General features: G+C 36.0%; 2 protein-coding genes across 4 annotated transcripts; one reads left to right on the forward strand and one right to left on the reverse strand.

Moving 5' to 3' along the window:
• The first annotated feature begins 4,825 nt into the window (after nucleotides 1-4,825).
• BAS1 (Cytochrome P450 superfamily protein) lies at nucleotides 4,826-8,245 on the forward strand. Its single transcript, XM_086244807.1, has 5 exons — nucleotides 4,826-5,261; nucleotides 6,114-6,337; nucleotides 6,421-6,662; nucleotides 6,786-7,161; nucleotides 7,421-8,245. Exons 1-5 carry the CDS (start codon nucleotides 4,976-4,978, stop codon nucleotides 7,886-7,888), a joined length of 1,596 nt encoding a protein of 531 aa, XP_086100933.1. The 5' UTR covers nucleotides 4,826-4,975; the 3' UTR covers nucleotides 7,889-8,245.
• Nucleotides 8,246-12,019: 3,774 nt separating this feature from the next.
• Nucleotides 12,020-17,379, reverse strand: LOC147285556 (uncharacterized). Of its 3 annotated transcripts, none has more exons than XR_015122317.1 (5): nucleotides 17,249-17,379; nucleotides 15,968-16,408; nucleotides 14,827-15,552; nucleotides 12,574-14,133; nucleotides 12,020-12,393 (listed from the first exon to the last, which is right to left on the reverse strand). XR_015122317.1 is itself a non-coding variant. In XM_086243960.1 (3 exons), exons 2-3 carry the CDS (start codon nucleotides 16,367-16,369, stop codon nucleotides 14,728-14,730), a joined length of 1,227 nt encoding a protein of 408 aa, XP_086100086.1. In that variant the 5' UTR covers nucleotides 16,370-16,408; nucleotides 17,249-17,379; the 3' UTR covers nucleotides 14,142-14,727. The 3 variants fall into 3 exon arrangements, 1 of the variants encoding a protein (XP_086100086.1); XR_015122316.1 differs by having other exon boundaries at nucleotides 14,544-15,552; XM_086243960.1 differs by lacking the exons at nucleotides 12,020-12,393; nucleotides 12,574-14,133 and having other exon boundaries at nucleotides 14,142-15,552.
• Between the last annotated feature and the right edge of the window lie 588 nt (nucleotides 17,380-17,967).

Below are 17,967 nucleotides of genomic sequence, written 5' to 3' on the forward strand. Positions count from 1 at the left end.
ATTTCTTTTCATTACCTGTTTTAAGCCTATGATTAATTTCAAACTGATAGCCCGAGACAAACTTCAAATCAATGACTTTTTGTTTGCGTCAAGACAAACAGATCCTAACACTGCATGTTGTTGGGTACCATGTGTCCATGTCTATCAATTCAATTCACAAACTACTTACTCTAAGTCTAAGGTGATATTTGTTTCGAGCGTTCAAAATGGAGAGAAATTTATCCATATATAATGGATATCTAAACATATTTAACATTTATGATTATGTGTAAGTCACATAATATATTTAATGTAAAACACATTGTATACAATAAATTTAACTAAGTTTTTTTCGGAAAAAAAAAAAAGAGATTTCAACTCAAAATTATAAATGTTAGCTAAAGTTGATGAGTGAGAAACGAAAACAAAAATCCTGATAGCAGCATATTAATAGTTAGGTAATAAGATAAATAGTAAATAGGTAGTGGTATGGAGGGTGATTTGGTAATTTGAGGAAGAAAAGAAAGGGAAGGGAGTGCTGAATCTGCCAAAGCTTTGAGTTGATGTAACGAAAGCCTTTTGTATGCGGACAAAATGTAGGGAAAAGTCAATGATTGGGCGACACGTGGTAAACCATGATTTGACGTAGATGGGGGATTTAATAAGACAGTGCAGCTGGAGCCTGAAGGCCCTGGACCCGTCACACCGTTGATTGCGTGGACGACAACTCGTTTTATATTGGCAATTTGGCAATAATATGTGATATTACAAACCAACCAAATTGACTTACATCATAATTAATTTCTTTAATTCTCTTTCATTTGAAATTAAAACACCAAAAGTAGAAGTTCAAGTTTCACTTCTAATATGGAAACCAGGACTGATGTGACACTACAGTCCAAGATATAATCTGATCAATACAATTATTTACGTCACATACCACAATATTACTCACTACATTTTTCACAAAAATAGGTTGTACTACATAATACATTAGACATATTAATAATAAGGAGGGGCTTTTTTTTTTTTTTGTTATAAAAATTAAAGATGGAAAGTAATGAAATTAAGAAATTACATCATTATCCAACAACTAAGTTTGGAAAAAAGGAAGAAACTCATCAAATCTTCTAACAATGCTCATTCAAAGTGATATGAGCATAAATCGTGGTCTTCTTGCTAAAAGCATGCGGATACGCATGCTCTTTAATTTGATAGTGAAACTCAACTTTTCAATTTCTTTCTTGATTGACCTTCTAAGTGCGCATTTCTTGACCACCATGCATTATTACTCGGATGAAAAAAACATCACTTCAGGATCATCAAATCACATTCAAATTGGATTTGGGCATGAGTACCTATGCATACTCCAATTAATTAATTAAGCCTAATTCTAATCATGACCATGGAAGTCAAATTCTTCTTTATATGTATATAAAATTGGGTATGGAATGACATGTGGACACAATATCACTCCAAAATGGGTGTATTAGATTTTGGGTATTGCATCTTTGGACTATATATCCTTGCTTGTAGGATGAATAATTGAATATATATATATAGCTAGCTAGGGAGCGGTGACTTATGATTAGAAGGAAAATTATGTGATGAGATATGGTGGGGAGGAGAGGGATTTGCTAGCAAATCATATGTGCATATCCCTTCTTTTTCTCTTGTACCTCTTGTCTTTACCAACTAAATCTTTTTAGAATTGATCATGCACCAATTCTAAAAGTCATTCTTCAATCTTTATCTTGTAAGAGAAAATATGTAAGTGATTGCCTCCAATTATTGTTAATTATTCTTTCCATTGAAGTTGGGGTCCAGACTCTATCAATGAATCTCAATAATTTGTATCTCATCTCTATAATTCCAAATTTCTCTTTAAAAATCTCTATATGTGTTGCATTTACTTCCAATGCTCTGTGTATGATAATCACATATATAGTTACACATTTTGTATAAGTGACAAAATAATATATATAGAATAACAATCTCTTATCGGACTCTAAATTTTGTATATATATATAGATAACTATGCACGTAGTTTTACAAGATGTTTGTATTGCTAGTCTTTCCAAAGAGTTTTTAAATAAAATGGAAAATATATAAATTTGTAAGTTTATAAGTTTGCAAGCAAAGGCAGCTAGCACATCAGGGTGCAGCCTTTCTAGCTTGGTTGGATTATTTTGGTCATTTTCGAAAACTCCAGAGCTTGTTAAGTGATTGCATATTCTACTTTGTCCTTTTGTCCTTTTTTAATTTTGCAGAGAAAAATGTGTTTGTAAGGGAAGGCAAGGCAAAGCTGATCCATATTCTGTATATATATTCGGCCTTTTTAAAGCTTCATTTGCATCACCCCCGACCTATCTAACTAAAGCTAGACAAGTGAAGTAGTGAACAGCCCTTCAAGGACGAATTCAGATCTTCCTTGAAATCTACAATTGGACGCTCTCGATCAGCCTCTCAGTCTCATACTTTCTCTCACACACACTGACATTGTGAGTCTGTGACAAACACATACATACACCAATTACTAGCACACACATAATAAAGCTTTTCAAACCTCATGCATGCTTAATTAATTAACTTAGACTACTCTAAGCTCTTTATTTAAATTGCTGATCCACCATTAATGTTGCAACCCATTATGTACTGCTATCTATATATTGCTCTAGCTAGATCGAGGTGCAATGTAATTCATACATGCATCCATCGATCCAGCACATGCATCGCACGTGCCTGGTCCCTATCTAGCTTCTACATACAATGTTCCTATAGGCTATGTGGGCGTACTTGTATGTTCTCTTTGGTCGATACAAATTATGAAGAATTTACTTCTCTTTACTATTATTATATATAAATATATATCTTTTTACTTTTAAATCTGTTTATACGTCATACATTGACGAATTTTTGGTTGAATTAGTAGTTAATCGATGAGGATGAAATTAAAGTTAGAGGTCACTGTGGACGGTTACTTTGTCAGGGTAACTTAATTTGTTGGGTTGGGTTGAAGTCAGCTGTAGCCACCCTAACGCCTTAGGCATGCACACTAAACATGTACATCTAATCTAAGTGTAACGGTTGAGTTTGGTTTAAATTTGTAGGACCCATGAAGGGCACAAGGCCCAACATGTCTTGGGTCTATTAGGACAAGATTAGGGAAGGGTGCCTTTGCGTGGGTACCCCAGTGTTGGGTCAGCTAGAGCATATTTCCCCACCTAAAACCACAGAAAGAAACCCTAAAATAGACAGCCTTGTTTCCATGTGCACAAATTTAAGAGCAACATTCCAAAACAACAACCCACTTTGTGCCCTCCTCTCCTTCTCCTTCCCAAAGTCCCAAATCATCTTTTTGGGAACAAAGGAAGAAGGTAGGAACCATGGCAGTCACTTGGACATTCTATATCTCCTTCCCTTTCAAGGAATTCAAGCTGGTTAATTAATTAATTAATTATGATCAATAAGAATTCCTAATTGTATTCTAGGTAGGTTCGAAAAATAAAAGTATGGAAAATTATTAAGTTGACGGGTCATATATGTACATGTTGATTTGCTCATCATTATTTCAATGTCAATAGATAAATTATTTGAGAGCATATGGGTTAATATTATTGAACAAAATCATGGAGTTGACTCAATAATTTTTTTTTTCTCATTATTTGTATATAATATATTCACATATGTGGGGTTCATACAGCAATAAATGTGGTGAACATCAAATATTATTGCCATATCACTATGTAGTTCAACATAAGATTTAATTAAAGTGGGGTAAAATATGGTTAGTGCGTACGTATCACAAAAATGGAATCATGGCTTTAGTGACGTGAGTATGGAATTTTCAAAATGGACCACACTATGTCAAGAGCTGATTAGAGTTATATTATTGGAATTTAGCAAAAGAAGGTGATTATTGGTATTATATATCCACAAGGATATATATAGTGGTAACTTTAAGGTATGGGTGACGATTTATTACGTATATGTAGAATTTCCAAACACAATAAGTAGACAACAAAATCCTATTTTCTTTTTAGAGTAATAGTGAGGTTGAATTGGATTATCTTTTTCTCACCATTTTTCCATCACTTGACTAATTTCAAGGGATTAAAGTCGGTGATTCAAAAAAGAAAAAATGATTCAAAGCTACATGCTAGTTTTAAAGTTTGGACTAAATTTACTCACTAACTAATTTATTATTTTTTTAAAAATGATGTATCAGTTGTGTATGTTAATATCTTATTTGTGAAAAGTATATGATGTATAAATTAAATACACATGTCAATATTTTATTTATTAAAATAAATGATAAATGATGCATTAGTTAAATTTTGTATGAGAATGTCAATATAAAATGACAATCAAAACATCTTAAGATCGAGCGTGGAACATTCTTACCTTATAGAATGTTCATCTCTATGCCATTATTAATTTAACAAAAATTTGGTTTTTCGAAAAGAAGAAGAAGAAGTTATTTTTCCAATAAACTATACATTTCATATGGGGAGAATTAGAAATAGAAATTGATTTTGAAAATCAAGTGGGGGATAATATAATACAAATGAGAAAAGACAAGGGCAACATTGTCCTCAAAGGAATTGAAAGATTAAGAAATCCCCCTCTCTCCCAGTCGTTGACCCCTTAGAATTCCAATGGCGGCCCCTACGCCGTTGGACTTGCTTACCTCCTCTCCCTCCTAAATTAAAACCATATCTCTCTCTCTCTCTCTCTCTCTCTCTCTCTCTCTCTCTCTCTCTCTCTCTCTCTCTCTCTCTCTCTCTCTCTCTCTCTAGTAGTATTAAAAACCCAAAGACACACACACACACACTAACAAGTAACAACACAAGCAAAGGCAAGAAAAAAAAATACCGCTCTAGTAGTCTACACAAGACAAGCAAATATCTTAGCCAGCTTAGCTTAGCTAGTTGAATTCCAATAAGAGCTGGTGCTGCTCGCTGGATCCATCGATCAAACGAATTAAGAATTTAAGATGATGGAGCAGGAGCTGTTGTGGTGGGTGAAGGTGGTGTGCATAAGCTTGATGGTGGTGGTTTTGTCGTTACGGATGGCGGTGGTGCTGTGGTGGAGACCCAGAAAAATTGAGGAGCATTTTGGCAAGCAAGGGATCAGAGGACCCCCTTACCGTTTCTTCATTGGGAATGTCAAAGAACTTGTGGGCATGATGCTCAAGGCCTCTTCTCAACCCATGCCAACTTTCTCTCACCATATTCTCCCAAGAGTCCTTCCCTTTTACCATCACTGGAAGAAAATCTATGGTACCCTCTCTCTCTCTCTCTCTCTCTCTCTCTCTCTCTCTCTCTCTCTCTCTCTTGTTTTCAAGTTTCAACAACTGGGTTTTCAATTGCTTGCCCAAACAAGTTTTTTGAATGTTGCATTCACTTATATTCATTTGATTTCTCAATGTTCTAAGCAAGTTGATGAACAAGGTTACCTATACTGTATAAGGTGGTTTTTTGAACCATCCAATATCTCTATTTTTTTTTATTTGGTCTTTCAAATCTTTGAAGTACTTATGGGGGTGCTAGGCTGCTAGCTGATCAGAATCTGCTGCATATTGAAGTTTCCTTTACCTTGGTTTTTGATGATGATGGTGATCAGAATTTGTGGCTTTTTGAAAGGCTCTTTTTGGTTTTTGGGGTACTTCTTCTTAAGGCTTTTTTTTTTCCTGAGCTTCGGATGCTTGATGTTCAAGTTCAGATTTTGTTCTTTTCTACAGCTGTTTTTCCCCCACTTCTCTTCTTATTTTATCTATTCATTTTCTGTACTCATATTAATCTGTGAGCCCTCCAAGTGAAAAATGAGAAAAGAAAAATAATAATGTCATTGATGCTCAACTTTTGTGGGAGTAAAGCTTTCATTCATCTACTTTTTCAGTTTTAGGTGTTCGATCTCTTTCTTTTGTTTTTACGGAGCTTTAGTTTCCAAAATGAACTTGCAATGCAAATGCAATGTATATGTGGTTGGTATTGTTAATAGCTAGTTTTCAGTTGTCTTCTTCCTACTTTCTTTTGTTTTGCCTCTCTCTCTCTCGCAGGCCCTACACTATCCATCCTTACGATTATTATTTATTTATTTTATTTAAAACATTCATTTATTAATTACTGCAGGTGCACCATTTCTTGTGTGGTTTGGACCTACAGTTCGACTCACTGTTTCAGACCCTGATCTCATCCGTGAAATATTTACTTCAAGGTCTGAATTCTATGAGAAAAATGAGGCGCACCCACTTGTTAAACAACTCGAAGGTGATGGCCTCCTTAGCCTCAAAGGAGAAAAATGGGCTCACCATAGAAAAATCATCACCCCCACATTCCATATGGAGAATCTCAAAGTAATTAATTAACTCTGATCATTTCTTAATTAATATTAATTGCAAGTTCATTAATTAATAATTATAGTAATTAATGCTTTCAGTTACTGATTCCGGGGATGGAAGCAAGCATAATATGCATGATGGACAAATGGTCAGCCATGTCCAAGTCTGGTGAGGTGGAGATTGAAGTCTCCGAGTGGTTCCAAACCCTAACAGAAGATATTATTACTAGAACAGCATTTGGAAGCAGTTACGAAGATGGTAAAGCCATTTTCAGGCTACAAGCCCAACAAATGGTCTTTGTTGCTGACGCGTTTCAAAAGGTCTTTATCCCCGGTTATAGGTAATTAAATACTCTTTGCATGTGCATATTCAGCATTTATCTTAAAATTTTATATTTGAAAAAAAAAAAAAGTAACATTTTTTTGACATGATAATTTATGTCTATGGTTAATTTTGGTTTCAGATTTCTACCCACAAAAAGAAACATAAATTCTTGGAAATTGGACAAGGAAATTAGAAAATCGCTGATGAAGCTGATCAATCGGCGGAGGGAGAACAAGCACAATGTGCATGAAAAATGTCCTAAGGATTTATTGGGGCTTATGATTCAGGCCTCAGATTCTTCTTCCCCTTCATCAAATATCACTGTCCATGACATTGTTGAGGAGTGCAAGAGCTTTTTCTTTGCGGGCAAACAGACCACATCCAATTTGCTGACGTGGACAACGGTTCTCCTAGCAATGCACCCACATTGGCAGCTGCAGGCACGTGCGGAGGTCCTGAGAGTGTGCGGATCACGTGACATACCCACTAAGGACGATGTTGTAAAGCTGAAGACGGTAAGGCTATGCTATATAAGCTTTAGATATATCATGTATTGTATTAGGACAAAAACTCTTGTCTTGTCTCCTAGCCCGTGTTTGTTTCCTAAGAAAAACCAAACTGTCACCTTTTGCTTTATGTTACATGTTTTTGATTGAAAAACATCCGGTGGCAGTTTCGTCATTTTCGAAATGCAGAGAGGTTAGGCACTAAGGGCAATTTAGTCAATGCGTAATTCTAACTTTTATTCTTTATGGGGAATGATATGGTGTGCAGCTGAATATGATCCTGAATGAATCCCTACGGTTGTACCCGCCAACAATCGCGACAATCCGACGGACAAGAATGGACGTGGAGCTTGGGGGATACAAGGTCCCATGTGGGACCGAACTTTTGATTCCAATCCTGGCCGTCCATCATGATATGAGCATATGGGGAAATGATGCAAATGAGTTTAACCCGGGCCGGTTCACAGAGGGCGTGGCCCGAGCCGCCAAGCACCCGGTCGGGTTCATCCCATTTGGGCTTGGGGTCCGCACATGCATTGGGCAAAATCTAGCGCTGTTACAAGCAAAACTGACCCTAGCCATCATACTTCAACGCTTCTCTTTCAGGATTGCCCCCACCTATCAACATGCACCAACGGTTCAGATGTTACTTTACCCTCAATATGGTGCACCCATCATTTTTCAACGTCTGCCCCAAGCTGATCAAGCTCATCAAGATCATGATCAAGGGTCCTGATCGTTTTCTATCCCTATGCATATGGATCATTCGTGTGTGAGTGTGCGTATGATGCTAAGCAAATTGACCGAAATACCCATTTGGCCAATTTCCCTTTTTTTTTTTGTTTATGCTGGGTTTCCATATAACTATAGGAGCTAAGAGATATATATCTTAGGAGAAATATGTTGCATTCCTTTCACCTAGCGTTACTGACCTCATGACCATGGTTTTTTTCCAAAAAAAAAAAAAGTTGTTAACCATGGCATGTAAGCTTTTGTTTTGTTTTGCTTTTTCTTTCTGAATCTAGGAATTACTAAATTGCTAACAACTAGGTAGCAAGCTTCCTCTGTCTCTCTCGTTTGTATGTAATGTATATTGTGCTCTGTTTCTACAAAGTTTTGTAATATCATTATGCATCAATGAACCTTAATTGGTTGGTTTTCACTAAATAAGGCCATGTTGATGTTGCTTCTCTCTCTCTCTCTCTCTCTCTCTCTCTCTCTCTCTCTATGCATTGAGAAATTTTATTTTTAGGTGATGAAGAATTATTTGATTGATGGCAATTGTATGATCACCACAGAAACAGGACAAATTCCAAAGTTGATGATCTGGGTTGCTTGTATTGCTAAAATTGGCACTCTGATTTGACTCCCGCACAGATTATATATAGCTTCTGAAAAAGGGGACCAACATTTTCTGCTTTGGCCTATTCAAATTCAATTGGCAATACATTGTGGAATTCATGGTGGCCATGGTCTCCCTAGTTATGCATTAAACTCAATGCCCACTTTAGAAGAAGGGAGTTCAGTACTTGATTAGAAAACAAGTTGTTGCCTTGTTCAACCCAAATAATTTGTATGATGTATCTTACCAATGCAAAGTTATATGGGTGCATTAAAATTTGCTTATTTCATGGGTGACTCTACACTCTATAGCAGCTGTATAATATATATATATATATATATGATTTATAATACCATTTTGGGCAACAATATGTGCACCTTTGCTTTTATATATAAAAATAAAAGGAGAAGCACCAAGCCTCCAACTAGAAATTTATTGACAACCCATGTTGAAACTTATACAAGGCATTAGAATAATAAAACTATGCTCACAATGCAAGAATTTTTTTGGCTATTTTAAATACACAAGAAAAATGAGGTGCCCCTTTATAGTTTTATCAAAATTACATGGGGCACTCAAATCTCCTAGAGACAGACTACCCTTGATTGTTATTTGTTTACTTAAACAAATAGTGTTCTTAATTTTTGGTGTGTTACTAGAAACAAGAATAAAAGCAAGGACATATGCAGTACCCAAGGCATGAAATGTTGTTTAAAAGCAAAGGTGACTGCAGTCCAGCATGCAAATGCACTTTTATTATCATTTTTGTTGTTGTTTTGATACATTCTCCTTTATGGGGTTTAGGGCTTTTGAGTTGTAGTTTAGTAAGGAGTAAGATTTGAGAGAAACAACCCTTCTTTTTGTATTACTTTTTGGGATCTTCTCATGCTAGCTCTCTTGGAAGGTAGCTCTAATTTTTGGGGTTTGATGGTCCCCAGAAAAGCATGTGGTTTGGAGCTACAAAATACAAAATCTCCCCCCTCCCTCCCCTCTTCTATTTTGGTGTGTATTTTAGCTTTTGTTAAAGGAATCAGCAGCATGCCAAGGACCATGTGATCTCATCACTCATCCCTAATTACCCTTATCACTCACTCATAATTTTCAATTCTTCAAACCCACCTCTTTAGGCAATGAAATGGCCTCTATATCCCTCCCTCTGTCTCTCTCTGTTCCTCTCTCTTTCACATACACACTTTCTATTTGGGGCACACCATGGACCATTTGTGGTGCATTAATGGTGATTACAACCTGATTATTCTTCCTTATCATGATGGTTATCTTGAAAATTGTGCTACAAGGACCAGAACCATTATTATGTGCATTCCTTAGCTTGGTGAAGTGTGCTTTTTCTTTCTATCTGAATAGAAGGCATGAGAAGAGCCAGAATTGCCTTTACGATACCCCAATCACATAAAACAAGAATATAATGTTTCACGTACCCATGTATCATCTTTAACCTTTTCCCCAATTGTTTAATCCACGTCTCAATCTTATTACTATTTATTTTTATTTTATTTTATTTTTGTTTTAATATTAGCTGAGGCTTGTGTTCACTTGTGCTTCGTCTCGACTCTTGAGCATGCTTCCACATTAACATCTAGGGCAGTGTCTCCCCCACCTTGCTAGACGACAAAATCAACACCCCAATGGAATAGATCCATCTCAAAAGGTCAAGCTACGTACATTGTAAATTATGTTTAATACAAGACAACATTGCAGAAAAACTTGGAGTAAAGTTGAGGTTATATATTTGGAACCATTTTCTTTAGTGCAAGTAGCCGTTGGAACCCTAAGAGCACCAATATATGTTAGAACAAGAAAATTGATTTACTCCTAGTCCTAGATAGTATTGTCTGAGGAACTGAAATGGGAATCTTGTCCCCCATCCACCAAATTAAAAAATAAGGGTTTTATTTTATAGATCCCTAGAACATGCTTAAGATCTATGGTTGTGGCAGAGTCATCCCCATTCCCTAATCAAAAAACCAGTATATTAATAAAAATCACCCCCAAATGTCTCCCAATTTTGCACCCATGCCAAAGCAATTGAGCTGGCTAATGTCTGCCCTTGATTAATGCGACACTGTCGGTCTGTCATACACCAAAGGCCAAGGGCTTTCTGTAATTCTGTTTTTGCATGATTGGCCATTTTCTCTTGCCCCCATTAGCCATTACCATGCACTCCTCTTCCTCAATATACTATATGATCATCCATATCTCAGTGTTCCACATACCCCATCTATCTTTACCTACCATTTGATCACTGGGATTTAATTCTCACAAGACTTGATATGCCAGATCATGTAAGACAACTATTTTTAATAGAAAATGATGTATTAATGTATGTCCTCTTGCTGAGATGATGAGTTGAGGATCATTTCATTCATACAAGCAGATCCCAAAATTGGCTGACAACCAATACTGGTTTGATTGATTTGAGCTTCTATTCCAATTTTTCAACATCAGTTACATCCCTTCCAACACAAACTCATTGCAGACACAAAATTCTTAACCCAAGTGGGCGTTTAATAAATGTTGTATATCTTAGGTGAGGGAACTGAATTTCGTGTTAGATAATAAAAAATGACAACTAACATTCTTGTCTAAAGAGGGTGATGCTGTGATAAGATGGTACAATCAAGCATTCTCAACCACGTTCTTTGTTGATATTGGGATTTTATAGTTAAGATGAGGGCCAAAAATGGATTGTAGTTGCAGCAAGATTTTAAAAGCTGTTCTGCTTTAAAACCCAAACTGTTGAAAGAAGCTGCCAATAGCTCTGCATAAGGAGGTACCCTATTCCTTATAGATATTCACAGAATTCAACAAAGTGGGTCAGACTGAATTAAGAACAATTGAGTTTTAGGAGGCTGACCCAAAACAAGTCCCAGACATCTCTCTCTCTCTCTTCGACTCTCTCTCTCTGTGTGAGAGGAGCACAATCACATGGGAATAACAATCATGAAGAGGTGCGAGTGAGACAATAGCAGAGGATTTGGTGGAGGCCACATAATGCACCACTCATTTGTTAATCCAAAAAAAAAGGCCTGTGCAAGAATGACACCTTGGAACTCTGTTGGTCATTCTAGTGACAATGCCACCTATGTGATTGCCCTTTTGCTTCAAGATTCTAATGTGAGAAACCAAGGAAGAGAAAAATTAAAACAAAGTTAGAATCTAATCTAGCATGTGTAATTTCAATCAGGCACGTATATAAACTTCAAGATTTCCATGTGCATCTCCCTTAGAGTGGCGCTCTGTCATCACTATGGTCAACCACGTTATGTAAATAAGATAGTAGTAGTACCTAGCATAGCATAGGAAGTTTTGAATGCTTCTGAAAATATGTTTTGTTTTTTATTGATTTAATATGATTTGGAAGGAGGGTTGCAACCCAATCTTGCATATATGAAGCCCAAGAATCGTGTAATCAACAGGTATACTTAAACTTGGGCCCATAAAGCATTGGTGTTGACCAAAACAGTTTCATTATCAGGCCTTAATAAGCTAGGACAGAACTTTGATTTAAATGCAATATTCACGAGAAGAATAGAATAGAAAAGAAAAAATGTATTTACAAGTGACAAACATGCTCAACACATTGGTATTCTACAACTTTTATTGATTTTTTTTTTTATTTTTTTCAAAATTTTGCAGGGGCCATCGCCCCTCTTAGTCCCTTCCATGTGCCGTCCCTGAGCACGTGCCCAAGATCCTGGAAGAGTTGCATCACACTGGACATACTATTGAGTAGGAGTGACTCCAGCATTGCCATCCTCAAATCTTACCAAAAGCCTAAGTTTCTGATGGGTGGTTTTGGTGGACACCATTCAAAACTTTATGAATAGTTTCCACGCTGGATCCACACCAGGCTGATATATATTTCCCATAGAAAGCATCTGCAGCAGGAACCATAAAAACTCTAATTCAAGCCCTGCTTAAATCAGAATTTGAAGCCTCACAAACACAAGTGAGAAATATACTGCTTGAGATAGAGGAATGGACAGACCATGTAAGGTCAGTCTAACCAAAGAGAACATCCAAATCAAGTAATAATATAGTATCACGAAATTTATTACCTTGATGATTTTATGTTACTACAAACGGAGAAACATACTTCCTTCAGTGTTCAATTTAATCCTTTCCTGCCAACCTCAGTTCTAACAATGCACTAAAAGAAATGGCTGTCAATCAGAATCAATCAGGAGCAAGAAAAAAGTTTTTGAATATTGCTTAATTTGAAGTTACCCATTCGCTTTTTCCTGGAACATATTGTCCAATACTATTCTCATTGGTTGAAATGGATAAATGATCCAATCAGCAAAGCTTAAAGCAACAGTGAGAAAGTGAGGGCTCGAATGAGTGATGCAACAAAACCAGTAAGATCACTTCTAATGAATCATATACATACTACAATAATTCCAAAGAATTGAAGAGCAGTAAGGCAGTCCAGTGGTCTACAAAACAGGACATTGTGGCACCTCAAATGAACAAGCACCACTTTGCTAAAGAAGCAAAGAAAGTATTCAAACAATTACTGAAATAGAAAAAAATGTGCAGCTATGGTCAACAAAAAAAGAACACGTTAACAAATTTTCCTTTCCCTATACCTGGCTAATGTTTAGGAAGCTAGGAAGCACCACCAACTTGAGCCCACAATGTGCTCAACCAAGCAACATACATGATACATGCATATGTGCAGATACACATGCACATAAATGTTTTAATATTGCCCCAAAGATGTAGTACATATTATCGCATCTTCTTCCAAAGTTACAAGGTAAAATTTGTCAAGTTATAAATTTCAGGGGCACCTATGAGTATGTTGTATCACAAGTAGGCAAATTAGCAAGGAAAGGTGGCCAAGTATATTGGCTTGTTTTCAAAACTTTTTTTTTCTCACAATCATGATTGAAGTTCTGATTCTAACTCCTTACTTGAAAGAAACCTAACTATCATTAAGTTCTTTATAACATGCATTTGGCTTCCAAATAAACAACTCAAGTCTTTTGCCTCCTGCCAAAGTTTGTTGCTATTTCACTTCTTCTAACATGGTTTACTACATGTTTAATTGAAACTTGAAGCATCAAAAAATTTCCCATGCTTATTGACTATTACAATATCCTAAACTTTCCTTTTCGAATTTGAAAGACCCTTGACCAGGCTTCAGTAAGTTTTAAACTTCCCAAACTAAACAACAAAGGACAAGAAAAAAAACAAAACAAAATGAAAGAAAAAATAGAGCAGTAAACCATATAAATGAAAAACATTATGAAATTCAACTGTCACATGATAAATTTGTAGCAGATGGAGAATAAGACAGACATCAGCGAGTCAAATAAGTTATGCATGGAGGTGCTGAGACAAGGTTTGAAGCAAAACCTTTCAAGCATCCACATCTCAGGTCATCCTGTGTCAGCCACAAGATTCTTGTCTTACATCCTTCAGCAAAACAGGTATCTAAGGCTTACAGGTGGCCGAAATGGAAGAATGCAGAGATCAAATGCATTAATGAAAACAGCAGCATCAGAAGCTGTCATATAATGATTGCCCACACGTCTAGACCGAGAGAAAGCTGGCAAGCCCCAACATTATCTTTGGAGACTTGAAATCAAAGTGACAATCCTCCTACTTTGGCCCTGGAAAATGCAGGGGAAGCATCATTATTGTCCACAAATGGAATTGCTTAGACTTCCAAATGATAGGGACAGTATCAAGTTATGCACTCATGTAAAAAATTATGGAACATATTTCTCGCAACTCAGGAAATCTAAGAGAAAGCAGCAGCCCCACAAATCAACAAAAGGAGAAGAGATACAAAAAACATATGTAAATCATATTTATCATAAGTTGATTGTCACAGGCCTTTACTTGCAAAATACATCCATAATATCTCAAATGCTTACATATATAGAGCAACTTCCTACAGTAAATTTATAGTGAACCTTCTTAATCATGATATGCCAGCATGGTTATCAGTTCAAGCCCAGAGAAAAACAAAAAGAAGAAAATAACTGATGCATAATGATGAGTGTGATAAAATGCATACTTGGGAAAAGTTTGTACTACATTGAGTTTGAACTGAACCACTATATTTTGTAACTGAATATAAAAGGATATCAAAACATCTCATCTTGTTTCTTACAGTGGAGCGATGTCATTAAAAAAATGCTCATCAGATTCTACAGCTAGAGAAAAAATATGAATCAGAAGGCATAATTCCATTTTTCCTGTCATCTAATATGAATGCTGGTATCTGAAGAAACTAAGTTTCTAAGCTCCATCAAATGTTCATCATTTGATATATGGAGTGAAAGGCGAAGATTTGTCACCATTTCTTCTTGTTCCCAACTTAAAGGTCCTGATGCATACAATGCCTCTATCGTGCAACGGTAGGCATGCAACTCTAACCTATGGATCTCAGCTGCCAATTCTTCCTTATTGGGAGGGAGAGAGTTTCCTTCCTCATATCCCAACTGACAAAAAGACTCAGCATCAGAAAGCTGATCATCAAAATCTTCAGTAGAACCAGCAGAAACATGACAAAGTGACTTATAAAAATCATTGCTAGCGACGCTACAACTACCAACAGAGCATGTAATACTATCGACATCATTGGACAAACACCCAACATCACCACTTGGTTTTTTCCTTTCTTCAACCTCAGAAAATACAGTTCTGTTGTTTTGAGGAGCGTATATTTTGTTTCCACCCAGCATATGTCTTGGTAAACCAACATCTACCTGTTCAGCTAATGTAGATAAATTAGCAGCAATTACTCGGTGACACCTGCCCTCTTTCTCAACTGCTCTAAACTTCTCAGTGGCTCCGCCATATGATTCATCTTGAGAACAGATGTAGGGAGATCCTCTCTTCCGGTTCTCAGAGGACGCAACATGAGATTTCTGGAAATTAACTTTGTTCTTAGCAGGAACACTCTCACCTTTTCCATGTACAATTATGTGTGTTTTTGTCTTCTGAGCTTCAAGGCATGAACTTTGGTTGTACTTTAGAGTTGAAATTGCACCATGTTTTCCATTCTCATAGTTGCTCGAACCCTACGTGCCCACAAAGTATAACAAAAAATTAGCACACGAAAACAACATAAACGAAATCTTGTGAATACCAGTTGAAAGTCACAAGATGATCTTATAACCAATAAATCACAAGATGATCAGTACAGTTCAAACAGCCAAAGCAAATTTCCAACTTCAAACATTCACAATGAAACATCTATACACTTTCATAGTTTACAACACTCTTTGCGATTCTTAAATCGTACAAGTGTTGATTAATATTAATACATACTTTCTCTTTTATAACTATCATGAATATATAGATTTGGATTAAAAAAAATAGAAGTACAAAGAAATATACTGAAGACAAGATCCTCGATAAGCATTTGAAAACTTTTGGACACATTTGAAAACTGCAAAATGTAAAATAAAGAAAGTGAAAAAGAAAATTTATTACCTTTCCAATCACTACCCATTTGCCATCTTGCCAAAACTGTCTGACTCGGATTTCAAATTTCCCAACCTTATATTCCCGAGAGGATCCAACTAACCTGACCAAAAAGTACTTCTTTCCCAAAACCTTAGAAATTGTTGCCATTTTCCAAGAGAAATTGTCAAAAACCTCAATGACATCACCGGGAACCCAATTCTCTGAAACGTCCAGTGGAGGAGGGCAAGGCCTAATGGCATTTCTGGGTACCCTCTCCACAATGGTCTCATCAGTGGCACCCTCAAATCCATCATATCTAACAGTGTAGTTGTGACCATTACCGCTGATTATCTTGGCACAGCACCAAGAACCCGAAGGCGCCTCCTTTTTGCTCAAGACTTCCACGTTGCTCCCTCTTTTGAATCTCATGATGTGTTATATGCCAGCCAAAGTTCCCTATTACAAAACCTGTTTTCAAAAAATAGAACTAACGTAAGATACAAGGCAAAGAATCTAAAATACAGAAGAGTCTCATTTTTGGAATGAGATGATAATTATCTTCTTTTTTTTTTTTGCCGGTGAGATGATAATAATCTTAACATCTCGTAAAGAAGAGTACAGAGAATCAATGGTGATCACATGATTGGAAGTACGTAAGTACGTGTATAACGATAGAAAGAAACGTCTATATTGCAAAAGATCAGAAAACAAATAAGATATCAAGCATATGTCTTCTCTGGTACTCTAAATCAAAATAACGCATTTAAAATTTCAATTTTTCCCCACATCTTCAAAACAACCAGAGAGTGCATAAAATTGAAAAACTTGAAGATTTAAAATTGCAAAGAAGAATTTGAAAAAGATCAGAAATTCAAATCAAACTGCCAAAACTTATGCTCTGCTTGGCTGCTGAGAAAATGCCAGAACATAGAAAGAAATCAAACTTTCAATTCCAAATTTTTTCTTTGATTAAGACAAAAACTCAAACTAGCACTCAACTGAGCTTGAGACAACTATTTGGTTTAGTTTCATCGACCCAATTTCATAACACCATCTACCAAACAAGCAAAATAAAGACCCAATTTTTTTCTTCTTGTTTCCACCGTTTTCTTCGCAACCAAGCAGTTGGGTAAGGGAAAAAAAATTGACCCAAGAAGCAAAATCATAACTTCTCAGCGAATTCACAATCTTCATCAAGAAGAAGAATTAAACTGAATTAAGATAGAAAGATTACAAAGCACAGAATTTTATCAAAGATTGTAGATGCAGAAAGCGATTTAAGAAACGTAAAGAGAGAGTTTCACTGACCTTTTTTTCAATTGAGAGAGAGAGAGATAGGTTATCAGAAAAAGTTTGAACTCTGTGATTGTTGTTGTTGTTGTTGTTGTGTTTGTGTTTGTGTAAGTTTTATTTGTTTTTATTTTTTTAGGATTAAAAATTTTTTGTGGGTATTTAAAAGGGTACAAATAATTAGCTTAATAAGCAACGAATATGGCATGGTTTCTATGCCAAGTTGCCATCTACCCAAGAATAGCTTGTTGAGGTGGGTATTAACTATTAAGAGGTTATTACGGGTTTGGCCATTTATTATTTCATAAGTCTCAGTGCATACGAATTTGTTTAAGTGTCAGGTACATTCACGAATTAGTTGACTGAGTGTCATATTTGTCTATTCCTCAAAAATTTTCAAATGAACGTTGAGTTTTGTTACGTAAAAAGGTAAATAGGTCAATTAAGGTCACATTAGGATATGAATTGACCTATTTATCTCTTCACGCGGACAAAACTATATATCCGTTTAGAGTGTTTTGATATAATAGACTAGTATGACATACCTCAGTTAATTCGTGGGTGCACTTGGCGCTTAAAAAAATTTGTGTGCAATTATCTCAACTATTAACTATTTTTACATCTTATATAGTAAACCATGGGTGTACACTACGCATACCCTTTTCTTTTTTTTCTATAAATTTTTTTTATTAGTAGACCTCTGTTTGTATATTGTATGTTGTTCGTACTATAGACCA

This window comes from Dryas octopetala, chromosome 5 (assembly GCF_963921425.1).
Source record: "Dryas octopetala chromosome 5, drDryOcto1.1, whole genome shotgun sequence".
Lineage (NCBI taxonomy): Eukaryota > Viridiplantae > Streptophyta > Magnoliopsida > Rosales > Rosaceae > Dryas > Dryas octopetala.